Source organism: Ambystoma mexicanum, chromosome 1p (assembly GCF_040938575.1).
Source record: "Ambystoma mexicanum isolate Mex_15411 chromosome 1p, UKY_AmexF1_1, whole genome shotgun sequence".
Classification (NCBI taxonomy): domain Eukaryota; kingdom Metazoa; phylum Chordata; class Amphibia; order Caudata; family Ambystomatidae; genus Ambystoma; species Ambystoma mexicanum.
Window position 1 is genome coordinate 794,352,594 of NC_090921.1, and position 26,388 is coordinate 794,378,981.

Sequence of the window (26,388 nt, forward strand, 5' to 3'; positions counted from 1 at the left end):
CTTTAGAACCCCGTATGTGGCACGCCCTACCCGCGGACAAGCGCGGTGTCCGTGCAGCACATAACTCTTAGCCAGTCCTTCTACCCTTTCCACATCACTCGCAAATCCATTCCCTCATTGCACAAAGCTAAGCAGTCCCACAACCATCCACCAATCACGTTCAAGACCTCTAAATTAACTCCATCATCAGAGTTCTGCACTTCAAATGTACTGTTGATCACTCTGAATGCAAGTTGCATATCATTGCAAAGCACCTACTTCAAAAACTACTGTGCAAGTGTCGTGGATTTGTACTTACAGCTCCATGCATATGCAAATGCATGAGTACAAAGTACAGGTATGCATATTTTATTCAGAGAACATGTGCAACTCTTATGATTCCATTTAAACAAATTAATGCCAATAAATCTGCATAGCCAATACATACCAACGCTCCCGCTTTAAGTGCAAGACTTCTGATTTTTCATTGAGAAATCGCACTACTTATTACTGTCTCCCGCATAACCTATATATACGTACCAACCAGGGAACATGCCCGCCTCCAAGCAATTGAACAGGAGTTCGATGATGCCCTGGCCCATGACAACAACCAGTGAGCCGTCGGACTAGCCCGCTGCCCTTGTAAATAGTTATGTAGTTAGTGTTAGGTTTCCTTTGCTTTTTTATTTATTTTGGACCTTTTGGACAATGGGCCACATTTTTGTATATAGTTTTTTTTTATTAGGTAGTATTTTTATGTAGGTTTCATTTCTTCAGTTGGGATCATGGACCCTGGTTTGTTTATCTGTATATAGTTGACTGTTGGATTTTTTTTTTTTTTTGGATTTACCCATGGAGCAATGGTTTTCGGTTTTGTTTTTACCTTGGATTTACTTTCTTAAACTGTGACTTTGGACACCTTTCCTTTGGATTATGATTTGTCGTTTTTCATTATTTTACGGACATGCTGCTTTTGGTTTTTGATTCCCATTGTCATTTGTTTATTTTCAATTTCATTTATGCTGTTTTTAATACATTTCTTTCATCAAACTTCAATGTGTAGTATCATCTCATTGGTATCATGCATATCATGATATGGGTTTTGAGATTCACTGACACCCATTGGGTGTATGTGAGGGCCATGTGTTCATTTTCAAACTTGCAATTGGGGTTCTGTCATGTCATTGCCATTTCTAAGTGGGTGGATGCAATACTCGGGTGGGTGTTTGGCATTTGGAGGCTGACCATAAGTGCCAAGGATCTAGATTGTGATGACATGTTGGCTGGGGGACATGTGTGGGGGCCTGCTGGCAGGTGCCCCGCAATGCTGGGGGGTGGGTGTGCAGGGGCACATGAGTGGGACATGAGTGGGGGCCTGCTGGCAGGTGCCCCGCAATGCTGGGGGGTGGGGGTGCAGGGGGACATGAGTGGGGGCCTGCTGGCAGGTGCCCCGCAATGCTGGGGGTGGGGGTGCATGAGTTGGTGATCAGTAGTGCAAGGAGACATGTGCCTTTTCTGGGGGGCATGCCCATGTTGGGTGGGCTGCCTGCGGGACATGACCAGGGATGCAGGGTAGTCCCCTGTGGTGTGGGCTGCCTGCAGGGGCCGTGGAGGGTGTACAGGGAACACCTGGGAGGACCCACACTGCCAAATCACATGTAGGACTCCCCGGCACCCCTGAAATACACGTACCCTGCTGAAATCGCGTGTGAAAATTCTCGCGCACCCCTGAAATACACGTACCCTGCTGAAATCGCGTGTGAAAATTCTCGCGCACCCCTGAAATACACGTACCCTGCTGAAATTGCGTGTGAAACTTCTCGCGCACCTCTGGAATACACGCGCCCAGGCCAATCGCGTGTGGAACTTCTCGCGCACCTCTGAAATACACGCACACGCTCCCCCAGGCCCGATCGCTTGTGGAACTTCTCGCGCACCCCTGAAATACACGCGCACAGGCCAATCGCGTGTGAAACTTCTCGCGCACCTCTGGAATACACGCGCCCAGGCCAATCACGTGTGGAACTTCTCGCGCACCCCTGAAATCCACGCACCCAGGCCATTTGCGTGTAATACTTCTCGCGCACCCCTGAAATACATGCATACGCTCCCCCAGGCCCGATCGCATGTGGAACTTCTCGCGCACCTCTGAAATACACGCACACGCTCCCCCAGGCCAGATCGCGTGTGAAACTTCTCGCGCACGCGTGTTCCCGAAACCCGTAATACGCGTTCCCCGCTTTGCGTTTGCTGTTTGCCAGTCCAGTAAACTGGTACAGGGTTGGCGCAGCCCTTTGCGATGGTTTTGCGATCTTGATGGCTTTTCCTTGCGCGAGGGCGTTCTTGGGGGCGTAACTGGTGCTGCTGCAGGGTCGCTGCGCCACTCTGCGCCACGTCTGCTTTTGGAGGCGAGAATCCATGAATACGCTGTGCGCGGAAATTGATTTTATCGCACGCGGCTGGCGCAGACATTCGCACGGGCACGCTGTGCGCCAGCCGCGTGCGACACTTTTGTGCGAATTTCCATGAATTACCCTGATAGTGACCGATTGTGAAGGGAGCTTAGCGAAACTTACCAAACAAAGCTTAATTAATCATGTAAAATTATCATTAATAACTCCTCAGCAGAAAGAACTATATTACATGTCTCTGTTACAACTTTTCAAACCATGGAGAAAAGAGGAAGACATACTGGATAATTATGACTGCTATGAAGATGCTTTCAAAGCAAAGGAAAGCACTATCACTGATGTGAACCTTATGCAGTACAAAACAATGTTACACAATGAGCAGCAACGGGAAGAACTTCAGGCCTAACTAGATAAGGACTCTCCCGACAGTAGTCAACCTTCTGTAACAGGAAGTCAAGAACCACTAGGACAACCACTAATAGCAAATGAGGCTGAAGTAGCTATGGCAGAAGTAGAAAACACCATGTATCAATATCAAGAAGATACAGAAGACTTAACTGTACAACAAGCAAAACTTAACAACGATCAGCGCACCATTTTTTAAGACGTACCAAAACAAATTGTACATAGTGCACAACACAAAAATAAAGAATGTACCTGCCAAAATTACAAACCTATACTGCTGTATGTCAGAGGTGAAGCTGGATCTGGGAAAACATTCTTAATCAAAATCATCAGCAAGTTCCTTCAACAAACAGCTGACAAACTGTCAGCTGTTGTAATGGCCCCCACAGGTTTAGCTGCCTACAACATAGGCGGTGTGACTTTACACTGATTACTACTGCTTCCAGTAGAGCATCAAAATAAATTGGACTACTACAAACTTTCTGCAGAAGCTGCAATGGAATTACGTAGATTATTGAAACAAATGAACATGCTACTAATAGATGACCTAATGTTGGCTTTGATTAATCTCAGATTGCAAGAAGTACTTAAAAATAATAACGAAGAACTCTTTGCAGGGAAACACATTATCGTTTTCGGAGATCTTCTACAATTGACACCAGTGAAAGGTAAACCGATTTTTAAAAACCTTAGGCCACAAACTCTCTCGGAAAACTGTTGGTAGCATAGGTAATGTTAACCTTTGGCAACATTTCCAATACAGAGAATTAACTGAGAACATGCGGCAATCTGCAGATCTTATGCTAACATCTAACATGCTAACATCTTAAAAAGTATTAGAGTTGGTGTATTATCGCAAGAAGCACAAGTTGTATTGAAAAACCGGCATATACATGCACTTTATGGTGATAATGCATGTGCAACTGATGTTATGGAACAAATAGCGCACAAAAATGTCAATTGTATGGCCTTAATGCCAACTCTTGCAAGCTGTTTCAAATTCAATGAAACAATGTTAAAGAAAGAAATGCAACCAATAATAGAAATTAGGGCCCCAGACAAACTAGACGTACATGTATGACAGTACCCATGTGTGAGGAAGTACACACATGGCCATGCACCCAAGACTGGACGTACTCCCCAGTACTTGCCAATCGAAACGCAATACTACGGGTGTATGCATGGGTGGCATATGCTACGGTGGTTGTGGCCAGGGACTAGAGTTTTGGAAGTAAGGCCCTGGCCACAACCACCGTAGCATGTGCCACCCATGGCGGCGTACTGATGAATTCAATAACCATAGGAAAAAGTATAGCAATTACGGCATGGTGTCATTTTCAATGTTCCCTAACACCACACGTGTCCTTACAACAGTTACAAGTTTCCAATGCACTGGACAGACTGAAATACTGCTCATATTGTAGCCCTCATTTTCTGTGCGTACAAGGTGGCCATAGGAAATACATCATGAAGAGGTTATAACTCTCATTGGGTACATGGCCTTCGGCCATGCACCCAATAGTGCAGGGTCTCCCCACAAGCGCCTCAGTGATGTGTGGTAGCGGGGCTTTTTCTGTAGGTGTGGTATCCTTCAGTGCCTCTGGCCAGAGGCTTCCCTCCTAGCTGTATGTCCATAGATATTACATGGGATGTGTGTGCAGTGGCTTCCTCGTTTAGCACTTACAACTTTGTTGTTATGCACCCAACACTGCATACACTCCCCAAAATTTGGCAAGCGATACGCAATACTACGGGTCTATCCATGGGTGTGACATGCTGCGGTGGTTGTGGCCAGGGCCTAGAGTCTTGGAAGTAAGGCCTTCGGCCGACGGCCGACAGCCATGTATCCAAGACTCTAGGCCCTGGCCACAACCACTGTAGCATGGCACACCCATGGCGCCGTACTACTTAATGTAATAATATCCATAGGAAAAACTAATGTAATTACGGCATGTTGTCAATTTCAATGTTCGCTACCACTGCGCGTGCCCTAACAACAGTTAGAAGTATCCTGTCCACTGCATACACTGAAATTCTATCGTCGTTACAGCCCTCATTTTCTGTACGTACAAGGTGGCCATAGAAAATACATCATGAAGACCGACCCCCAGAAGAAATGCATTGATCACCCATGTCTTACTGTCTGCACTTTTCCCAACGCTCTGGCATACAGGAAAAGAGTTTTATACATAGAGCATGTGTACGCTGGTTGTTGCTCTGCTTTCGCCGGATCCAAGGTGTCGGGCGCATCCAAACAATCTGATGCAGAACACGTCTCGCAGCAGCCAATCGGCAGAGACGTCGCCTGTCCGTGGTCATGACGGCAGCCCCTTAGCCAATCGGTATGTTGTCCGTGGAGCGATGGGATATTTGGGGCCCGTATATCGGCTACCTAATGTCCACCTCGAACAATAACTCCTCCAGAGACTCATCCCCAAGACCCTACACTAGTCAGGATATCCACACCGTAGACCAAACCAGCGACAGGAACGTCCTCCGACCATGAACTGCATTGGACCCAGACCATCACCGGGGGTTAGGGGAGGGAGTCGCTGACACTAGGGCACACGTTTCTGTTTCTATCGACTTTTGTTTTCCTATGTTTAATGTTGTATGACTTGTTGGAAATACCAAAAATAAAGTTTTTTTAAAAAAAAGAATGGGCTCTCCCAGTAAGAAGGGCGAGTCCTCCAACAAATTTCAGCAGCTTGAATCTTATGTCGGAAAACATTCTGGATGCACTTCTTTTAGTTCAGAGGCCAGCCATTAAGTCAATTTAAATTCTCAGCTTGCTGTTGGTGGAAGTATCTGGACCCTTTCACCTGTCCTCCCATCTGTGTTTTGGATTTTCTACTTCAGATTTGCACCGTTAAGGGAGATAATCTTAAGAGTCTTTAAAATAACTTTACCCTGCCATTTTGGTCTTTAAAAGGGCTGCTCGAGGTGGCCACCAGGGGGCGCGCGGATGAGTTCCTCTCCTGCGTGAGCTCCCGTCCTGAGGTCCCAAAAAGTGGAATGAGCCCCTACTTTTGGACCCCCCCGGGGTTAAAACTCGAGACGAAGGTTTATGAAGGTGTCATGATGCCTATCCCCGGGCATCCGGATCAAGCCCATCAGCCCCGGGAGCAGGCATCCAGATATTTAATAAAACCCCAGCAGCCCCGGCTGGGGGCTGTCTGGGTTCAGTCCTGGCGCCTTAGGCGCCAGGCTCATAATAGGAATCAGTCCTGGCACCATAGGCGCCAGGCTCTTAGACTTTACTTACCTCATGCAGACCATGCTGCAAATGAATCCAAGCTAACGTGAGACCTGGATGGGACTATTTTACTACAGGGACTATTTTTTACTCGGGTGTGGTTCTAGGGACTTCTTACCTGGAACTACTTTGGAGGCTATTTAAACCACGCCCGAACAGCAGCACATGCTTCGCGTTATTCTGCATCCAGCAGTGTAACGCTCACCGTGCCTGTAGTCAGCATCCAGTCTTCAGTCACACCCGTCTCGAATCCAGAGCTCCTAGCAATAGAAGAAAGAAGAAGGAAAGGTTAGAAAACAGATATTATCTCAATCCTTACCTGAATTCCGGATCCATCACGTCTTCGAACTTGAAGAGGACTTTCTTCTACACGCGTCGCATCGCCAGCTGCAGCGCCGCGCCATACTCACCAGTCCTCACAGCATTTTTCGATCCGGCACAGCCTCCATCATTTTCTCCGCCAAATTCCACCATCTAGGGGACAAAGAAACATAAGTTGAGCCGAGAGAGCCAACAAATACAATCTCTCCACCATAGACTTACCTGATTAATAACCGGAGGCATTATTCTGTAACAAACCGCAACTTCTTACACCGCACCTGTAAGGAGAGAGAAACCAGCAATTTAAACACACGCATCTTTTGCCGGACAGTGTTTGGTAATACAGACTTACCTGAACACCATCAGCTGCCAAAAGACAATCTTCTCTTGGACCCAGCTGCAACACAAGAAGGAATGTACAAGAGTGAACATCGGACATATTGAACTCTTTGAACTTTATACTTACAGGTTCTCGACTGGAACCTCGGAGTCAATATTCACCCGGAACTCGTCCAGCGCCTTCAAACCAGTGAAGTAACTGGTATCTACGCGCCCCTGCATTCCACGCAGGATGGAGAGCTCATCATTTACAAACATAAGGTGAGCTTACTGAAAGTGAATATCGGTTGTGATTAGTGGGGAGAACAGTGGGGTGCCATTACTAAAATCCACGGGTGGCTAAATCCCTTTCTCCACTTGCACGAGAATACTTCTACGGGTTAAGCAGACGAGATTAGGCGGCCCAGTCCAGTCTGTCATCTCTGCACTACGCTTCACGTTGGAGGAGGTCGCAGCTGTCCGGGTCCGATCGACGCCCCTGTGGGAGCCAGGTAAGCGTAACAGAAGGTAACAACCATGCACGGGAGAAAACCCGGGTGAAAACAACCCAGGCTTCCAGTAAATATTGACAAGAACCCGTGGCGGCGAAAGCGAAACTGGATTTGGCCTTGGTGCGGCCCGGAACTTCTAGCCGGCCGGGAGCGACTGCTGCACTGACACCAAGAGGAGTACGTGCTGGAGGCTGAGTCCCCACATCTATGCGACGCCACTCCTGGATGCGAGGACCTGGCGGAACAATCGGTGGTCCGCAATAGCGGAGAAAGAGCCAGAGACAAACCAGGCAGTGCGAAGCCGGACGCCCCACGGGGACAACAGAGGCACGGGCCCTGTGCTCCCTCTTCCGCTGAGACGTAATCCCGCGGAGGGATTAGGTCGCCTCCCTCTGCAAGGAGCGCGAACCAAGAGAAGTAAGTGATTCCTGTTGGCCCCTCCCCCTCGCTTGGCCGTAGGACACAGAGCCCTCAGCCCGAACCTGCGACACAGTCGATTGCAGCCTTGCCTGCGCCCTACGCCCTGGGGCGGGAACCCGCAAAACCGAACAAAGGCAACGTGTTACCTTCCAGACGTGTGTTGTCCGTGGGGTTTCTTGATAGTTAGCCCAATCAACACTATTGTGCCCTCCAGGGGTACCTGAAGAGCCCGACACTCCCTAAAGCTACAACGAAGGGGTGGGCACACAATGGGTGCACTTTGCATCTGATCTGCGGGCCCCCACGCGGGACATTGGGAGACTACCAACAACCCCGCTCCCGCCCTTCTCTAGATGATAAGATCCTTGCTCAGACTGTAACAATAAACGCATCTCCCCCACAGAGGAAAAGGCCCCCGGAGACACTCTTAAAATGGTCCGTCTCTGCCAGAAACTGAAAAAAGAGGAAATAATTGGACTAGGGGCGTGTGCCTCCTCTGTGGTACCAGGTACATGAGCACCTGCACTCACGACACGATGAAACTGCAACACCAGGCGCATGAACGCCTGCCAGAAACTTGCCATATAGGCATACGGATCAGCACCCCGAATTGACGTTGGCCCCACAATGGCCACATCATCAATTGCTGGTGGAGAAACCGCCACGACAAAGGGAGATATTGCAGATTTACTGGCGGAAATAAGGAATATGGGAGCCAACATAGGAGGAAAAATCGATAAACTCACACAGCGCCTTGACAACATAGAGGACAGGGTTGAAGGTGTTGAGAACAATCAGGCCTCAATTGATGTCTTGGAAACACAGCTCACCCACAGAATAACTGAAGTAGAACGGAGAGAGCAAGAATTCAAACTTAAGATGGACGATTTGGAGAATCGCGAAAAACAAAACAATCTACGCTTTTTGGGGATTCCTGAGAAGGAAGGGGAAACTGAGGAGGACCTAAAAACGACCCTTCACGACATCATCAAGCTCCTCGTTGCGAATGACAACATTGATGAACCCAAAACAGAACGCATTCACAGAGCGGGTGGCCCACCTGGAGGCCCGAGATTGGTGCTGGCAAGATTTCACCGGTATCATGATAGAATGAGAGTGTTGGAAAAGGCGAGGAGTGGAGGCACCATCACCCTAAGTGGAGCCCAAATAATGATATATCAGGACCTCTCCGCCCTGACATTAGCTCTGAGGAAAATGTGCAAACCACTCACGACGGTGCTTAAATCTCGGGACACGCGCTACAGGTGGGGATATCCCTTTTCTCTCTCCTTCGAACATGAAGGCACGAAGATCAGGTTGAGCTCTGAACAGCAGATCAAGGATTGCATTGCTGATTTACTAGGCCCGCAGGATTGCGAGGAATCCCGTGACCGTCCTCCCAGGGATGGGACGGAATGGCAGACACAGGGCCCGAAGAGGAAGAAGGTGAAAGGTTCGAGGAAATATCGCAGAGGAAACTGACCTCCGGAGGGGGGCAGTTGAGCCTTGATAAGTATAGTATTCTTTGCTTGAATTGACATTTGATAAAGGGACAACATGTTTGCTTTTTGGTGAAATGCGATTGAGACCTCCACTCATCTTGCAGAATTGAGCTCACTCTGGGGGGAGGTTCCTGGGGGCTCATTAGTTATGTTGATGTTTATTCTACGAGGGGACCGTGAGGTAACGGTCTCCACTGCTGGTTCGGTCTAGGGCTAGTGAATCTAACTTGGCCCGATCGGACGCCACCAAACTCGGGTAGAGGGAGGGGGGGTTGGGTCGGGGGACTACGGCACGTGTTGAATCAAGTGTAAATTTAAGAACTATGAACAGTGCAACGGTCATGTGGTTGTTTCGATACTGAGGAAGCGAGTTAGAACGGTCAGAGAATATGTATGGTCTTAGATTCCGTTGTTACGATGACCGCTGAATCATATTGCAGGGGTGCCATAAGGGTGGGAACGTTGAACGTCAAAGGTCTCAATTCACCAACGAAAAGATCACTTGTCTTTAGAGAATTTCGCAGATCAAAAATTGACTAAATATATGAAGGTAGAGGAGAGGGTGGTCCTGGGGAGGTGTTCCGGGATGAAGTTCTGGGGTTAGGGACCATTGAGGAGGTGGGGAGTGGGAATTCTCATTAAGAAGGGGTTAGACTTCAACATCACTTCAACATCACAAAGTTTTGGTCAGATGTAGAGGGCCGTGCCCTGCTGGTTTCGGGGACCATTGGGTATGTGTCCACCACGATTGCCACGTTTTACTCCCCCAGTGTAGGGCGAGTTAGATTTCTCTCCAAAACAATTCCCAAGATTATGCTAGAGTCAACAGGTCATGTCATCCTTGGGGGAGATTTTAATACATGGGCAGATCCCACGTTGGATTGGAAACCTGGTAATCCAGAAACGCGTGATAAACTCTGAGGAGATCACGCTCAATTCAGGTCAATGATGGAACTGTATGGACTGACTGATGTGTGAAGACAAATGCACCTTACAGAGAGAGCTTACACCTTTTTCTCAGCCCCACACAATACACTCACCCGCATTGACCAACTCTACTTCTCAAGAGATCTATGCGGTACGACCTCACACACGGAAATCACACCAATCACATGGTCTGATCATGACATGGTGATCGCCGACATGGTATGGGAGTCCTTGCCAGTTAGAGGTGGGAAATGGAGATGCAATGAAACCCTATGGAAAGACCCTGTCTTTAAGTCGGAAATGGAAACTGAGATCACCGAATACTTTCGATTGAACGATACTGGGGAGGTCTCTAAACAGGGGGTCTGGGAAGCGGGCAAGGCGACCAGGAGGGGAATCCTTATGAGGGAGGGAGCCAACAAGAAAAGAGAGAGGGCTCCGATCAAAAATAGACTCCGCAGAGAAATCACTCAACTAGAAAATGAGGCGAGGGATGGGGATGTACTAAACCGTGAAAAAGCCTGCCAAGCACGGAAAAAAAGAGAGGAACTCCGTCTCCTGGAACATGACCAAATAACTTGCAAACTCCTCTTCCTCAAACAAAAGTTTTATGAGAAAGGAGACCAGGCGGACACGTTGCTGGCGGCCAGGCTGCGAGTACAACAAGCAGAACGCAGAGTGCAGGAAATAGTTGACGGAGGACCCAGCACAGCGATAAGTAGGACCACCATTCCCGGAGCCTTTGCAGACTTTTATGAAGCCCTGTTCACCCCAGAGACAGAACCGGACCCGTCCGGCATTGATTCCTACTTGTCTGACATTGATATGCCCAAACTGTCATGCATTGAGTCTGAGGCCCTGGACGCCCCCGTAACTGAGGAGGAGATTCGGGAGGCCATAAAACGATTAACACTAGGTAAATCCCCGGGCGAGGATGGGTACACTGCAGGTTTTTACAAGACATTTGCCACACAGCTTACACCCTTTCTAGTCCAATTATTCAATGAAATCCTAGAGACCGGGAAACTTCCAGATTCATTTGTTAAAGCACTCATAACTGTCATCCCGAAAGAAGGGAGAGATCCCAAAAAATGTAGATCATATCGCCCCATTTCCCTGATCAACGTAGACACGAAGATATACACAAGGGTCCTGCCTGCTAGAATTGAGTCATTCATGCCCCGCCTCATCCACCCCGACCAGGTTGGCTTTATATTGGGCCGCCAGGGTGCAGACACCATGCGTAAGACCCTGCACCTGATACATGCCTCCCACAACTTGGATACTGATCCCTCATTATTTTCCATTGACGCAGAAAAAGTGTTCGATAGGGTTGATTGGGACTTCCTAATGGGAGTCCTTTGCAAGATTAGAATGGGCCCTAAACTTAGGAAGGGAATCCAGGCAGTCTACTCGAGGCCCACAGCTTCGGTATTCGTAAATAGGACATATTCTAGGTGGTTTCAGTTGAAGCGAGGAACCAGACAGGGATGCCCACTATCGACCATCTTGTTTGCCTTATTGCTTGAACCACTGGCACATAAAATACGATCAAACACCAGCATAGAAGGGATGCACCTGGGTCACACAGAGCACAAGCTGGCATGATATGCTGACGACATACTCCTTCATGTAGTCAACCCCACTAGATCCATTCTGCGAGCTATATCCCTCCATAGAAGAATAAGGCCAGTTATCAGGGTTTAAGGTCAATCGGTCCAAATCCATATTGTTCCCCCTCCAGGGGACACCAGAGGCAAATGAAACTAAATATTCCTCCCTTGGACTGACGCTAGAACATGACGCTATGCAATATTTGGGGATTCAAATTACGAAACGAAAGACACCCTATATGAGGCAAATTTCCCAAAACTCCTTCCCAGATTCCATGCGGACCTAGCCAGGTGGGACAAATTAACTATCTTGTGGCATGGCAGACTTAACGCCATAAAAATTACATGTCTCCCAAGGTTTCTCTATCCCTTTCAGATGCTCCCCATTAAAATTCCAGAGCGATACTTCACGAGGTTCGAAAAGCGACCCTTACGTTTTTGTGGCGGGAGAAAAAAGCCAGAATCGCCTACCACACATTGACGTTGCCCAAAGACAAAGGATGGATAGGCCTTCCAGATCTCAAGAAGTATTATGTTGCGGCTCAACTGCGAGTGCTCGCCCCTCATTTACGCAACCATAAAGAACCACAGTGGATAGCAATGGACAACCACTATTTAGACCCAGCGACCCTCTCGGAGTGGCTATGGACCCCACGAAAGAGAGTGTTGAGGAAGACAAAGGAGCATCTGCTCTTTGCCACCATATGGGAAATATGGAGGGAGGGTCCAGAGATGAGAGAAATCACAACATGGCCGTCCCCCTTGAGTCACCTATGGTCCCCGGGCATTAATGACCACATCCCCAATGTTGAAAGATTCCAGGCGTGGTATGAGGCGGGGCTAGAGAGGGTAGGCCAGCTTCTCTGATGTGATTCCTTTATCACTCTCCCGGAACTAACAGAGGCCCTAAATATAGGCGTGCTGTCCACTTTCCATTACCTACAGATCAAAGGGGTCTTAACGAAGGCGGCATGGAAGGCAAGACTAAGTAGAGAACTTGCCCCCTTCGAAAAAATCTTGGACTCCAAGACTGACAGGAAAGGCCTGATTTCCGCCATGTATAAATTACTCGTAGAGGCGGGTAGAGGGAACACACATAATCTCAGAACGCGTTGGGAGAAAGACATAGGGTTGGAAATCGATGATGACATGTGGGATAATATGTGCTGCATGGCAACGCGCACATCCATATCGTGCCAATACAAACTCCATTCCATCAAACTCTTGCATCGCTGGCAGTATGACCCTTATAAACTATCCAAAATGTATCAGTCATCCTCCCCCCTCTGTTGGCGTGAATGTGGACAAGTCGCAGACTATTGGCACATGTGGTGGGGATGTCCTAAGATTAAGATCTATTGGGATGAGGTCTTGGGGTGGATTAGACAGCTGGACGGGATTCAAAGGACGGCGGACCCTCATCTTGTCCTATTTGGTCTTTGCTTGCGGCTCGGGCCTTATTAGCCACCAAGTGGAAATCCGCTATGACCCCAACCGAGAATGAATGGATTAATACTGTAATGAACATATGCACCATGGAAAAAATCACTGCCTCACTCCACGGCAGGGCAACACAGTGTGAGGTCCTATGGTCAGACTTCCTATGCAAACACCCATCAAACAGACACCCACCCTAATGGTGATAGGGTCCATTGTCCGTAGAGCTCGATTGGGTCCCTCTCCTCTTGGTGCTGTTCCCCTCCTGCCTTCCGCTGTGATCCCATTCCCATACTGTCGACCAGACACCATCAAAATCAAGATAAGACGCCCTCCCTATGGAGAGCCCCTGAACACACTACATCGAAACAGTTTCAATCTGTGACAAAGAGCACATGATCATACAAGCACGACTCCTTGGTAACAAGACTTCTTAGTCAATGCGGGGTGGGGGGATGGGGGAAGGTGTAAGAGAATGAAGAAAACGAGAAATCTAGGTAGAACATTCTCACTGTTATTCAGTTTGGTCTATGGTTATGAAGTTGTGCATTGTATATTGGTTTTATTTCCACCTGTGTAACGTCTATGAATCCATATGTAACTTTTGTTTCTTGTCTCATTGAGAGAACTGTTATGTGTAAAAACCTAATAACCAAATGTAAAAAAAAAAGGCTGCTGAGCAAGGTTCTTTCTTAATGACCCACAACCAGTTTCCCCATACCAATTTGTTGTTCCTGCACAGGATTTGAATTTAGTGTTATCTATCTTAATGAGCGATTTGTTTTAGCTCAGCATTCTTTTTTAAGATTACTTGACCTTAAGGGGCTTTTCCTAGTAGCTATCGCTTCCGCAAAGTGGGTGAGTGAGCTCCGGGCATTGTCTGTTAAGCCTCCCTACTTGTTTTTCCCAAGGATAATGTGACATTAAGATTGAGGCCACTCTTCCTTCCTAAGGTAGCCTGCCTCAGATTTTTATCTTTCAAAAGATCCATCTTCCTGTGTTTTTTTTTTCCCCTTCACCCCACCTATCCAAGACTGAGGAGCGATTCCATTGGCTGGACCCACTGTGGGCCCTCGGATACTACATCTTTCAAATTAGGGACAGTAGCATGACCAGCTTTTTGTAAGTTATGCTATTGCCAGTGCTGGCAGCGCTATAGTTAAACGCACCCAGTCAAGGTGGATTATCCTTTGCATCTAAGAATGATCTATTCTGACTGGCAACGTTGCCCCTGGTGGTCTTGTTCATTCAACCAGAGGCCTGGCTTCCCCCTTGCCTTATAGAAGGGGGAGGGGAATCCCTGTCTTGGATATTTATCAAGAAACTAAATGGGCCTCAATGCCCATGTTTGCCAAACATTACTGACACTTGCTTCGGTATAGTGGCCCTCCCGAGTTTCCTGGTCTAGGTGGTGAACTCTGGCTCTCCCTAACTACCAACTGCTATCGAAAAGGGAGGGGAGGAAAGATTCTCAACCGAGCCATTGCACACTACCTCACCCTCCGACCTGTTGCCCTCCGCCATGGAGGTGCCTTTCTGTAGTTAGTTTCTTAAGCCTGAACCATATACTCCAACAGTGGAGTAGGTGAGGCAGTGGGCTCAATCAAAGCCATGGATAAATGTTTCAAAGTGGTACTCCTCACACCCTGGGGCACCAACCAGAAGATTAAGAGGCACGACGGTTTGAATTGTAGCAGCCTGTGTGGACTCAGAATTGCTGGATAGGAATGCACAGTTTGCCCCCCTCTCAATCCAAAGCCCCTAAGATAACCTTCCATGAAGGATAACTTTTCAGTCAGTAGATTAAGGATATCTGTATTGGCCCTTACTACTCTCGAGACCAGCTCTTGTTGGTCATATTGGGCCGTAAGCTCTTTGTAGATGTTGGAGAACTTTCACCATGTGTGTGGATCTCTCAATCTGTAGGGTGTGCTGGGTGGGCGTGGGACTTGTTCCAAAAGTCACCAGCCTGGGAGGAGAACAATGGGGATTTTGCCCCCAAATTGTTGGAAAGCTGTTGGTTCATAGACTGCGGCATAATAACAATGTCTTGATTAGTTTCCCTATTAGGACCCGACCGCTGGTCCGACCTCTGGTCTAGATTCGACTACCCACTGTTATCCAAAACGGGAAGAGTTGTCAATACAGGTAGGTTCCTGGCGACTGCTATGGGAAACTGTCAGACATCAGGAATCCATGGGAGGAAGCAATCCATTGGAAGAACAAATTACTTACCTCTCTATAATGTTCTTTCTGATGGATGTTGGTCCCATCAAGTCCACGTCACTCTCGTCCCATAGATTCCATGCCGTCCTCCTAGCCTGCCCCTCTTTGATCGCATTTGCACCTCACCTATACTTTTGTCCCTCAGAGGGTCAGTCCTATGGAAAAACGGCAGGACTGAGGTCATGAAGCCTGGCTGCTCCATATATAATGTCCCTGACTTTGTCCGGCAACAGGCATTCAGAGGTTCCAAGTGAAGCCAGCATAGAGCTGATGCTGGAGATAGACTATCCTAGATGAGGAATCCATGGGAGAAACATCAAACAGAAAATTACTGAGAGGTAAGTGATATGGTCTTTATATAATCCAACATTTTGGGTGCATCTTTGGCTTGATGTGAAGCTATTGGTTGAGCTCTAGCAAGTGATGGTTGATAATGAAACTTCCTGAAGTGTAACATGCCTGTACATCTGTGGAATAAGCTATATCTAGCATCTGTCTCTTTTCTAGAGAAAGAAACCAGTTGATTTCTCCTTCAACTCTCTGGCTGACCAGAAGTTCTCATTTTGGGACTGTAGCTTGTTGGAGGCCGTGAAGGTTGGTGACCCTGCTGTTCATGAATTCTTCCGACTTCTATCACTGTGTCACACCGTCATGTCAGAAGAGAAAAATGAAGGTATGTTTTAGAGAAGTGAAAGCTTTGAATCAGAGGCTGCATAATATTCTGTAGCGTACAGTGTAATGCATTTGGAAGCCTGTTGGGGAAATTCCATTCAGCATTGGGAGAAGGGTTCCCGCCCAATCTTATGCAGGAACAGGCAAAACTAGTTGGTAGGTCAAGAAAAGCTTGTGACAAAGTGGTATTCATGGCAAAGAAGTCAATGTACTCTATTAGGAGAAGCACCGAAGTAGCCCGGGATACAGGACAACACACTATTCCTTTGACTTAAGGATTGTCCACCAAGCTGGATTTATTAAAATATCTACTTTTGCAAGTATGTAATGATTTTGATGCATATTTCAGGTGAATAATGCACTTGTTAGACTTACTCTGGATATCTTCAGGGTTTTTCTCTACCTTGCCTGAGATAGTTTGTGTAAAATGGTTTGCTATAAAAAAAAGATAAGAATTTGTGAACCCTAATTTTCCAATCCCATTCTGACAACTTTCTATACCGACCATATGTATATATTGTTGGTATGCAAAGATAAGTACAAAATTCTACCCCAGAAGAGGGTCTGGGGTAGAATGCTGTTGTCACTGATGGCTTCGTGAAGACCCAATGTGTTCACAGTGTGCCCTTTCTTGCCCTTTGTGGTCTGCCGGGTCTGTGTCGCCTCCCTTTTCTTTTTTACATCTGTCAACCCTTTGTATTTCCATGGTGTCCCTTTCTTTGTATGTGTCCAGCTCTTTGGCTCTGTGCTTGCCTGTGTCTAGGTGCCCTCCTGACAGCTCGTGCCACCACCCTGCGTCAAGTGGCACTTTTGAGGGGTGAGTGGGAGACTGTTGATGGCGAGACGGATGAGGGAGATAGATGGTCCTGGTGAACACATTTTGAAGAGACCTGAATTTGGGGTGCTTTGGGGGGGGGACCACCTCGAAGGAGAATCCTACATGTTTCGAAGTCTGTGTCCTGGCGGGAGGGTGTTCTAAAGGAACATCATCTCCAACAACGAGGAGTTCATTTGTGTCCAGAGAAATGAAGGCTGCCTTGTCTAGTGTGGGGGAACCAGTGCTCCTTGACCTTGCACTATCATCCTCCAGGAAATGGTTGAGTTGAGAAGGAAGATCACATTGTATGTCTCTGCAAGTTATAAAGCACACTTCAAATGGATTGTGTCCTCCCACGTATTCCTCATCTTTGAGAATTATCTTCCAGCTTCTGCTGCTTCGGAAAAAACATTCTCGACAGAGGGCGCTGTGCGATAGCATCAATGACTCGATGTCCCTCGAAGGCCTACGTCCGATGGTCGACGTCATCCGCAGTATATGTAGCACGCGCAGCGCCCGATGGCTTCACTTCTGTTTTTCCGACGCAGCTTTTGCTTTGAGAGAAATTACGGCACGCTTCAGTTCATTAAATAAAGAACATCATGTCGTCACTGTCTATTCCATCGACTCCCAAGAATGGCTTTAAGAAGTGTCAGGGTTGCAGGTCGAAGATGCCCATCACCAACCCCCACCGTATTTGCCTGTGGTGCCTCGGCACAGAGCATCGTACGAAGTAGTGCAAATCCTGTCAGGCGATGACGGACAAGGCTCTGAGAGAGCGCAAAGGTAAATTGGGGGTGTGTAGAATTCCAAAAGCCCCATCTGTCCCAAAAAACCTACTTCGAATGAGTCGACAGATTGTCCTCATCGAAAAAGATCAAAGAAATCTCAATCACTAAGTCTTTCATGTCATTCTTGATCTTCTTCCAGGAAGTCGAAGAAAAGGCATCATAGGTCTCCTCTTCCTCTAATGACTCCTCACCAGAGAGAATAACATGTCCAACTGAATCCGACTGCCCAGCAAAATGGGAATCGTTTCAAAGGGAGATGATGAACATCTTCGTGAGAGAGAGAAAGGCCCCCGCTCCCTCGAAAGATCAGAAGAAAGACCTTGTCCTGGTCGCTCTACATAAACACGACAAGGGAAAGTCTAAGGCTAAACCCTGTGCACGCCTGAGTCCGGGACGCAAGCCTGACGAACATCGAGAACCTTTGCTGCCTTAAATTAGTGATAAGGTGGCGAGGACCTCAACGAGTCGAGAGTCCAGCCCTTCAAGGGTTTTGTCGAAGACATCTTCGAAATCAACAAAATCGGTTCCATCGACGCCCTCGACGTAGGAACCTTCGACCCCCATATTGAAGCCATTGATGCCTAAGTCGAGGACTGCCTCGAGGCCTGCCTCGAAGACTTTTTCGGAACCATTTAAGACAACACAGGAGAAATTTTGAAAACCTCTACCACAACATGATTTCTTTAAATATCTTTCTTCAATCTATGTAGAACACAATCTATGATATGACATTTATAACGCGCATATACACAAGTGTTTCAAGGCCCGACGAGGCAAGGGAGGGGAACATAGGGAAGACAGACAACAATCTTACTAGGCCAGGTGACATTGAGATTGCGCAAGTGCAGGAGAGGGGAAAAGTGCGAGGGGAAAGAGGGAGCGGGAAGTGCAGTGCATAGGATAACGGTAAATAAATAATAACAATAATAATGAGTGTGGCCAGCTGGTGGCAGGTGCAGGGGTAAGTGCAGACATCAGGTGTCTGTCATGATCTCTGCTTCCAAAAGGTCAGGGTTTTCCCAACTCCCTTGGAAGCAGATCCATAACCCAGGTTCCGAGTGCCAACCAGTCCCAATTGGGACCTTTTGGACCCAGTCCTGGCGCCAGTGGCACCAGGCTCATAAATATGCCCAGTCCCAGCGCTGGAAGCGCCGGGCTCATAATGCTTGGGTGGACTTACCTTCAGCAGACCATGCTGCTTACTTGCCTGCCAGTTGAGCCTCTGATCCTCTTCTGTTTGGAACTACTTTTCTTGTTGGGTGGGGCTGGAGCCACTCCCTAGATTCAGAACACTGGAACTCTTCTGGAAGGCAGGAACTCTTTTCTTACCAGGAACTCTTTTCTTACTTAGGCGTGGCTGTGGAAGGAGACACCTAAGCACTACAGGAGGCTATTTAAACCACACCCGGTGGATGAATCTTGCTTTGCGTTATTCTGCAACCTCTGCAGCAGAACGCTCATCGTGTCTTCTGCATCCGGTCCTGGGCCTAAGGAAAAAGGCTTACCATCCTGAATCCAGTCTTCAGCAACACCTATAAAGACAAGAAAGAACAGGTTAGCATTCCGGCATCTGAAAGGCAAAGGCTTACCATCCTGAATCCAGTCTTCAGCAACACCTATAAAGACAAGAAAGAACAGGTTAGCATTCCGGCATCTGAAAGGCAAAGGCTTACCTACTCTTCGTGCGCTCCGGAGGTCTTCACACTGCATTCCGGCATCTGAAAGACAAAAGTTTACCAACTCTTCGCACGCTCCGGAGGCCTTCGGCGCTGCATCCCGCATCTGAAAGACAAAACAAGGTGCGTTTAAAGACATTGGGGAACTTTAATACTCACGTGCCATTACTCCTTTCCACATCTAATCCAGTGGGTATTCCGGCACCCTGCAGCCGCTCCGAACTCGTACCTGCAAAATAAAAAGACAGTTAGAGCGCATAGTGAAGCAGGCAACAAGCGCTTACTTACGTGCTTCCAGGCGCTTCTATTCATCACACGGGCTCCATCTTCAACTCATTTCAGCCCGTCATCCGCCATCGCCGGAACCCTGCAAAACAAGAGACATCATTACTAAAGACTTTAAAGACATTTGAATGACTCGAAACTTACGGTTCGTGCAGTAAACGACGGACAGCAGTCCTCTGAAGTCAAGAGGCCTGCACTACCTATCCAGTGAAGAAACTGGTTACAGCACCCTGCCCCGAGGCAGATGGAGAGCTCGGCATTCACTTACCTAAGGTGAGAGCGTTAACCTTTGGGGGTCTACAGGAGAGGAGAAGAGGAAAGAGATAGGGACACCCCAATAACCCCAGTTCATTAACCCCATATTTTCTATCTGCAGACATCTTACTCTACACGTCAGGCATACAGCGCACAGAGGTCCAGCCCAAAGAGCCAACCGGGTGCTACACATCACCTTTGAAGATACGGTAGTCGCCCAGTCAAGACCGGCGCCTCTGCGAGAATCAGGTGAGCGTTACAGTGTCAAGTGCTGGTAGGGGGCTGTAGGGATACAGAAACAGACCCAAGTGCAACGGTTGCCAGGGGGGCAGTGCAGGTGTGCAACTGGCAGGGAGGGACCTGGGCCCGAGAACAGAGGGTAGCCAGGTGACCAGTGCAGTTTCAGCCAGGAGTTCAGTGGGGAAAAGGAGGAGAGAAAGCATAAGCAAAGAGAAAGGTCTTGAAGTGCTTCTGGAACCAGAGATGGTTCTCCTCAATTTTCAGAGAGGCAGGGAGGCTGTTCCAGAGGGAGGCCCTAGCAGAAGAAAGAGATCTACCACCAACTCGTTGTTTGGTGAAGCGACTGACCCTGAGGGAGATGGAGGCGGATGAGCGAAGATCACGAGAAGGAAGATATTTAGGAAGAGAGAGTTGAAGGTATTGAGGCCCCAGGCCCCAGAAGGCCTTGTGGACAATGCAGAGGACTTTGAACTTAATCCTCGCAGCTACTGGGAGCCAGTGCAGAGATTTCAGTCCTGGAGAGATACGATCTCTGGGCTTAAGGCCAAGGACAAGTCTTGCAGTCCCGTTTTGGATGCGTTGCAGAAGGAGGCTAGGCTCGAGCCCTCAAAAGGCATATTAGCCTTCCATAAAGCCATTGAAACAAGGCTATTTGTGTGACGCATATAACTCCTAATGTAGACGCTGTAACACTCCTAAAGAGTATCATCTGCTACTAAGTAAGCTTTCAAAGTTTTTTTGCCAATGTTGTAACTTCATCACTGCTGTAACTAAGAAACCATACGTGTTGCCACCACCTATGTTACCGTAATCATGCCTACATAAACTTTCATGTAACAGCGCCTCGATGCCTCTAGGCTGTAGTGCGCTCTACAAATGTAAGAAAAAAAAAATAAGAACATGAACGATCTGATGATGACCAAACACCGTTTGGTCTTCAATTTGGCAAAGTGTACCAGATTAGTTTATTTCAGAGAAATCTAGACTTAAAGATCCAACTACAAACAGCCAGTGGAGTAGATACGTCTCCTTAGCTGGAATTTGGAAAGCTAGATCCTGCGGATCATGCTGCCAGCTCATATAGACAATTGATGAGCAAGTTTGTAGAATACTTGGGAGGGAGTAGACTTGCTCCTCCTGTTCAACAGGATGACTTGACGGACATATTAGACCAAGTCCACAGAGGGATCCCATTTTGCCCTTCCATATTGCTCTGCAAAAAGGAGTTAAAACAAATTGGGGAAACCCAAGATTCTATATCTGTAGTTAATAAAAGCTTTCCCAAGAAATATAGACATTGAAGCAGTGACCCAGATTACTTGACCAAGCACTCAACAACAACACATTAGGTGATCAAAGCAGCCACGTCCACAAAACAATATGCTTATCTTACCATTCCTACAGACAGGGGTGATAAACTGGTTAACGATTGGGCACGGAAAGTATTTACTGCCTTTACAATGGCCTGGAAATCGACAAATGCCACTTGTGCCTTAACTAGGTTTTCGTTCATTCTGTGGGATTGTGCAGCAATGGCGGCTGACCACATCCCCGAAGAGGAAGAGAGAGACGGCTTCCTGGCTATCATCAAGGATGGTATGGAGGCAATGTGTGAGTGCCTCCAGTCAGGTCTGGATACTGCTGATAGTATTAGCAGATCCATGGCAACTAGGCCGTGCTACGCAGATTTGCGTGGCTGAGGAAGTCTAGATTTGCATCAGATGTGCAATCTGGATTACTCAATATGCCTTTTGACGGCTCAAGCCAGTTTGGTAGCAAGGCTGATGAAAGGCTGGAAAAGCTACAGACCTCAAAAACGGCGGTTAAATCTCAGGGTCGCTATTACACAATCTCAACATTCCTACTCCGCTACGTCATCTTGGAGGGGTAGTCCTTTCGTTTCAAGTCCTCAATTGGAAGAGAGGACAAAGAAGATTCCCTCGTGGTGGGCGAGGGAGAGGTGCTAAATCAGCCCAAGCAGCAGCAGCAGCAGCTTTGCCCTTAGCCACTGCTTCAGCCGCCTCAAAACCTCTCTGGGGCCTTGATTCACAAGGCCCCAGTGGGAGGCAGGCTCTCACAGCATCTGTAAGACTGGTGAGATATTACTTCAGGTGCTTGGGCACTGGAAACGGTAGCCCAGGGTTACTGCCTTCCTTTTCTAAAAAGGCCCCAGGATCATCCTCCATGGAACATCTCATTGAACATTTCATATCCGCTCCTTATGCAGGAAATGTTGACCCTGCTAGAGAAAGGTGCAATAGAAGCAGTGCCTGCAGCGGAGAGGAACAAGGGTTGGTACTCTCTGTATTTTCTAAACCCCAAAAAGGACCGAGGATTGAGACCCATCTTGGACTTAAAAAACTTGAACAAGCTCCTCAGGAGAAGGACAAGTTCAAGATGGTTACCCTTTCTCCGATCCTTCAGGCCCTCCAACTTCAAGACTGGATGCTATCATTGGACCTTCAGGGTGCTTAATTTCATGTGCCTATCCACCACAAGCACAGAAAGTACCTGAGGTTTGCAGTTGGCGGTTCTCATTTTCAGTTAAGAGTTCTGCCATTTGTGCTGACCCCCATCCCAAAGGTTTTCACCAAGTTCATGGCAGTGGTGGCAGCGAGTCTCCGAAGAGGGGGGATTCATGTCTACCCCTACCTGGACGATTGGCTGATCAGGGCTTGTTCTCCAGAGCAGATCCTGGGACATCTCAGCGTGACTTGACACTTTCTCCACAAACTGGGCTTCTCCCTCAATTACAAGAGGTCAAATATGATACCATCTCAAAGACTCCAATTTATCAGCGCAGTCCTGGATGCCTCTTCTGGGAAAAGCCTCGCCACCTGAGGAGAGGGCTCAACACATTCTGCAGATGGTCACCAAATTTTAGAGTGCCCAGAGTCAATTTCTTGGTGCCAGAGGCTCATCTGATAATGAGATCTCTCCAATGGGCTCTCAGGACTCAATGGTCCCAATTCTCAGCCAGGATGTCAGACCTCCTTCCGGGTCCGAGCAGAGTCGCACAGGACCTCCTGTGGTGGGCCTGCAAGGACAACCTAATGAAGGAAAGAACCCTTTTGCCAACCATGGCCGGAGATAACAGTAGTGACGGAAGCCTCACTCAAGGGGTGGGGAGCCCATACCAATGATCTGACAATCAGCGGTCGTTGGTCTCCATCAGAGTCCAAACTACATAACAATCTTTTGGAGCTGAGGGCAATCAGACTAGTGCTGGCGGCCTTTCGGCCCTATGTACAGGGAAAGAATATCCTGCTAATGACGGACAACACAGTGGCCATGTACTACCTCCACAAAAGAGGTGGTGTCGGTTCACTACCACTGTGCAGAGAGGCAATGCAGCTCTGGTATTGGGCAATTCAAGAAGGAATCTCCCTAATGGCAGTTCACCTAGCCGGAGAGGAGAACATAGGTGCGGACGCTCTGAGCAGGCAGAGCAGACTCCCACGAGTGGGAACTAGCTCAGGAAGTCCTTTAAGAGGTCTTCACCCTTTGGGGAACCTCTCAAGTGGACCTGTTTGCAACCAATGTCAACCGGAAGTGCAAGCTATTCTGCTCCACGGAATTCCCCCCTGTCCCCTCTCCCCCCCAGAGGAGCTGTAGGAGAAATGTTTGTGGTGGTCTGGGAGTTTCCACTGTACGCGTTTCCTCCAGTCCCTGTCATTCCTCACAGGATCAGGAGGTTTAGAAGGTTCAGGAAATCCATGATCCTGATTGCCCTGGATTGGACCAGGAGGACGTTGTACCCGGACCTTCTGGACATGTCCATCTGCCCTCCGATGCATCTTCCACAAAGAGAGGACCTTCTCTCGTGAGAGGAGGGTCAGGTTCTCCATCCAGAGGTCCAAACACTCAGCCTTCACGCATTGTTTCTGAAAGGCTGAGGTACAAGGATTGGGACCTCCCGGAACACGTAATGGAGATGTTGGTTTCGGCCAGAAGGCCAGCAACAAAATCCTTATACCTCTGTCGTTGGAACAAGTGGATCCATATCCGTGCGACGCACCCAGTGTTATCTTTTCTACTTAATTTAGCAAATCTGGAGCACCAGATCACAAAAATAAAAGGTTATCTGGCAGTGCTTTCGATTTTCAAGCGCTCATCAGAGGAAACCTCATACTTTAAGAAACTGAATAATTAAAGGGATCTTAAAGGATTCGCTAATGTGTTTCCTCCTACTCCTTTTTAGGTACCTGTTTGGGATTTAAATCTTGTATTAGATGTTCCTCCCACATATTCCTCATCGCCCCTCCCAACCTACCCTGCCTCAGAATTTGTGTTTAACACACTGCTCTCTCTCAGGAGTCTTTGAAGTCTAAAGAGGCACTAGTAATTCCTCTAAACATGGAAAAACAAGAACTGAAGCCAATAGGCGTTGTGCATGCTACATTTACTGCGGATGACGTCGACCATCGGTTGGAGGCCTTCCAGGGACATTGAGTCATTGACTCTACTGCACAGCGCCCTCTGTCAAACTTTTTTTTCCGAAGCAGCTGAAGCTGGAAGATCATTATCAAAGATGAGGAATACGTGGGAGGAACATCCAATCGAAAGAAAGTTAGCTGGGGTAAGTAACTTGTTCTTCTGGCTGGGAAGGAATTAAGCACTCTCTATAGGTGTGATCGTTTGGGCTACTTTCTACACAGATACAAAATCAGCAGTGAAATTAAGCACCAGGATAGCCACCAGATACCTACAAATGTAAGTGAAAGTTAGGCCACAAACAAACATTAAAGCAATGAATTAGTCCTCTATAGTACTTGTGTGTTTTTATAGCTTGTGTGCCTACGTTTTTCAGATGGAGAATAGTAAATCATTGAATAATGCATACCTGATAACATTTCAGAATGAGGGAAACTTGGAGAGGAAAGTGGAGAACTAAATTTGCCCATTAACTTACATTGGGGATAGTGATATTTGAGGAGGGAGAAAGTAAATGTCTATGGAAAAAAACAGTAACTTTTTGTGTGTGAGAAAATACTGTTGTCTCCTGTGGCAGGTGAGAAGATGGACGTGGACACTTCCAGGACATGGGTCACAATATTTTTATTAACGTATAATAAGGCCTAACTTTCCCTGTCTATGGGTGGTTGCTACCTATATTTCGAACTAAGGTGCTTGTCCGTAAGTCGTGAATGGCTGAAGGAAAAAGTCAGCCGTCCATTAGCTACCCTAACTGACCCTATCACTATGTAAACTAACTTATAGGTAGAGAATGACTCCCTTCTATAGGTAGAAGGCCCCACTTCTAGTACCAGTCTGTAGGATTATTCACGAACAGGAAACCCTCAAATAACCTCTTGTGATGTCTTGCATCAGTCTCTGTAATTTTCAAGTGCCGTTTGTAGTTTTCCCTTCTCTTTAGAACTCCCTTTTGGATTCCTTATGTCAGAACAGCTTTTCTCTGTTGGCCATTTGTGTTTTGGTCTACTTTTGTCTATTGACCTCTTATTTAGCTTCTGTGAGGAGCCATGAATGAGGCTCGGACAAAGAGGAATCATGGTTTTGGATATAGACTTTTATTAAATGAAAAAGGGCTTGGAAAATGCTTCACTATCCCTATACTTAGAAGTATTTTCCCTACCTCAACCAAAACTAAGTGTCTGCCCGTTGTCAAGATGTCCAAATCAAAAAGTATGTCCTGTGTCTGAAATCCTATTGTAGCCCTTAAACTCTAGACACAAACTCTAAAGAGCTAAGGCTATTGTCTCGGATTCTCAAAATGCGCAAATGATCAGCCCCATCAAAAAGGTATAAATCCAACAAAAGATTCAGGGAATTATTTTTCTTCCCAGGTTTCTTTTCTCTCCAGTGAAATTAAGCAAGAAGTTCTAACCAGGAATAATCCAGTTCCTTGATGCCCAAGAGGGTAACTCCCTCCTCCCGGTGCATTCACAGTTCCAGGGAGGGACTCCCTTCCCCAGATCCCTTCTCCTATGCAAAACAAGTCACAATCCCAAAGGTATAACTCCTCCTTGGGTTTCTATCCTACTACTTGAAGTTTGGGTGTGGGTCCCAGATTTGCAGGTCACCTGATATACTCCCCAGCCAGGTTTTCCTTTCACTTTAGAAAGCAACTCACAATCTCAAGGGCATGGTCCCTCCTTGAGATTTCCTTTCACTGCTATTAATCAAACTCATTTTCACTTTCCCGGTGGACTCTCCTGCTAGGGTTTCAACATTTGAGTTTGCCTGGTATACTCTCCTTCCAAGACATTTGGGTAATCTTTCAATCACTTGATGTCCAGTCTTTCATTTTGCCCGTTATGCTTTTCTGGCAGGATTTGTAGGCAATTTTCCTCTTTCATTCAAA

The 26,388-nt window shown here is 47.4% G+C and overlaps 1 protein-coding gene across 3 annotated transcripts in view; it reads left to right on the forward strand.

The window, feature by feature from the left end:
* Positions 1 to 26,388, forward strand: part of ATP8B2 (ATPase phospholipid transporting 8B2) — a 2,597,648-nt gene that overhangs the window by 1,799,823 nt on the left and 771,437 nt on the right. For all 3 annotated transcript variants that reach the window (XM_069651926.1, XM_069651943.1, XM_069651936.1), the window contains one exon: positions 15,835 to 16,000. In XM_069651926.1, coding sequence (XP_069508027.1) covers positions 15,835 to 16,000 — 166 coding nt within the window. The remainder of the gene's footprint in view (positions 1 to 15,834; positions 16,001 to 26,388) is intronic.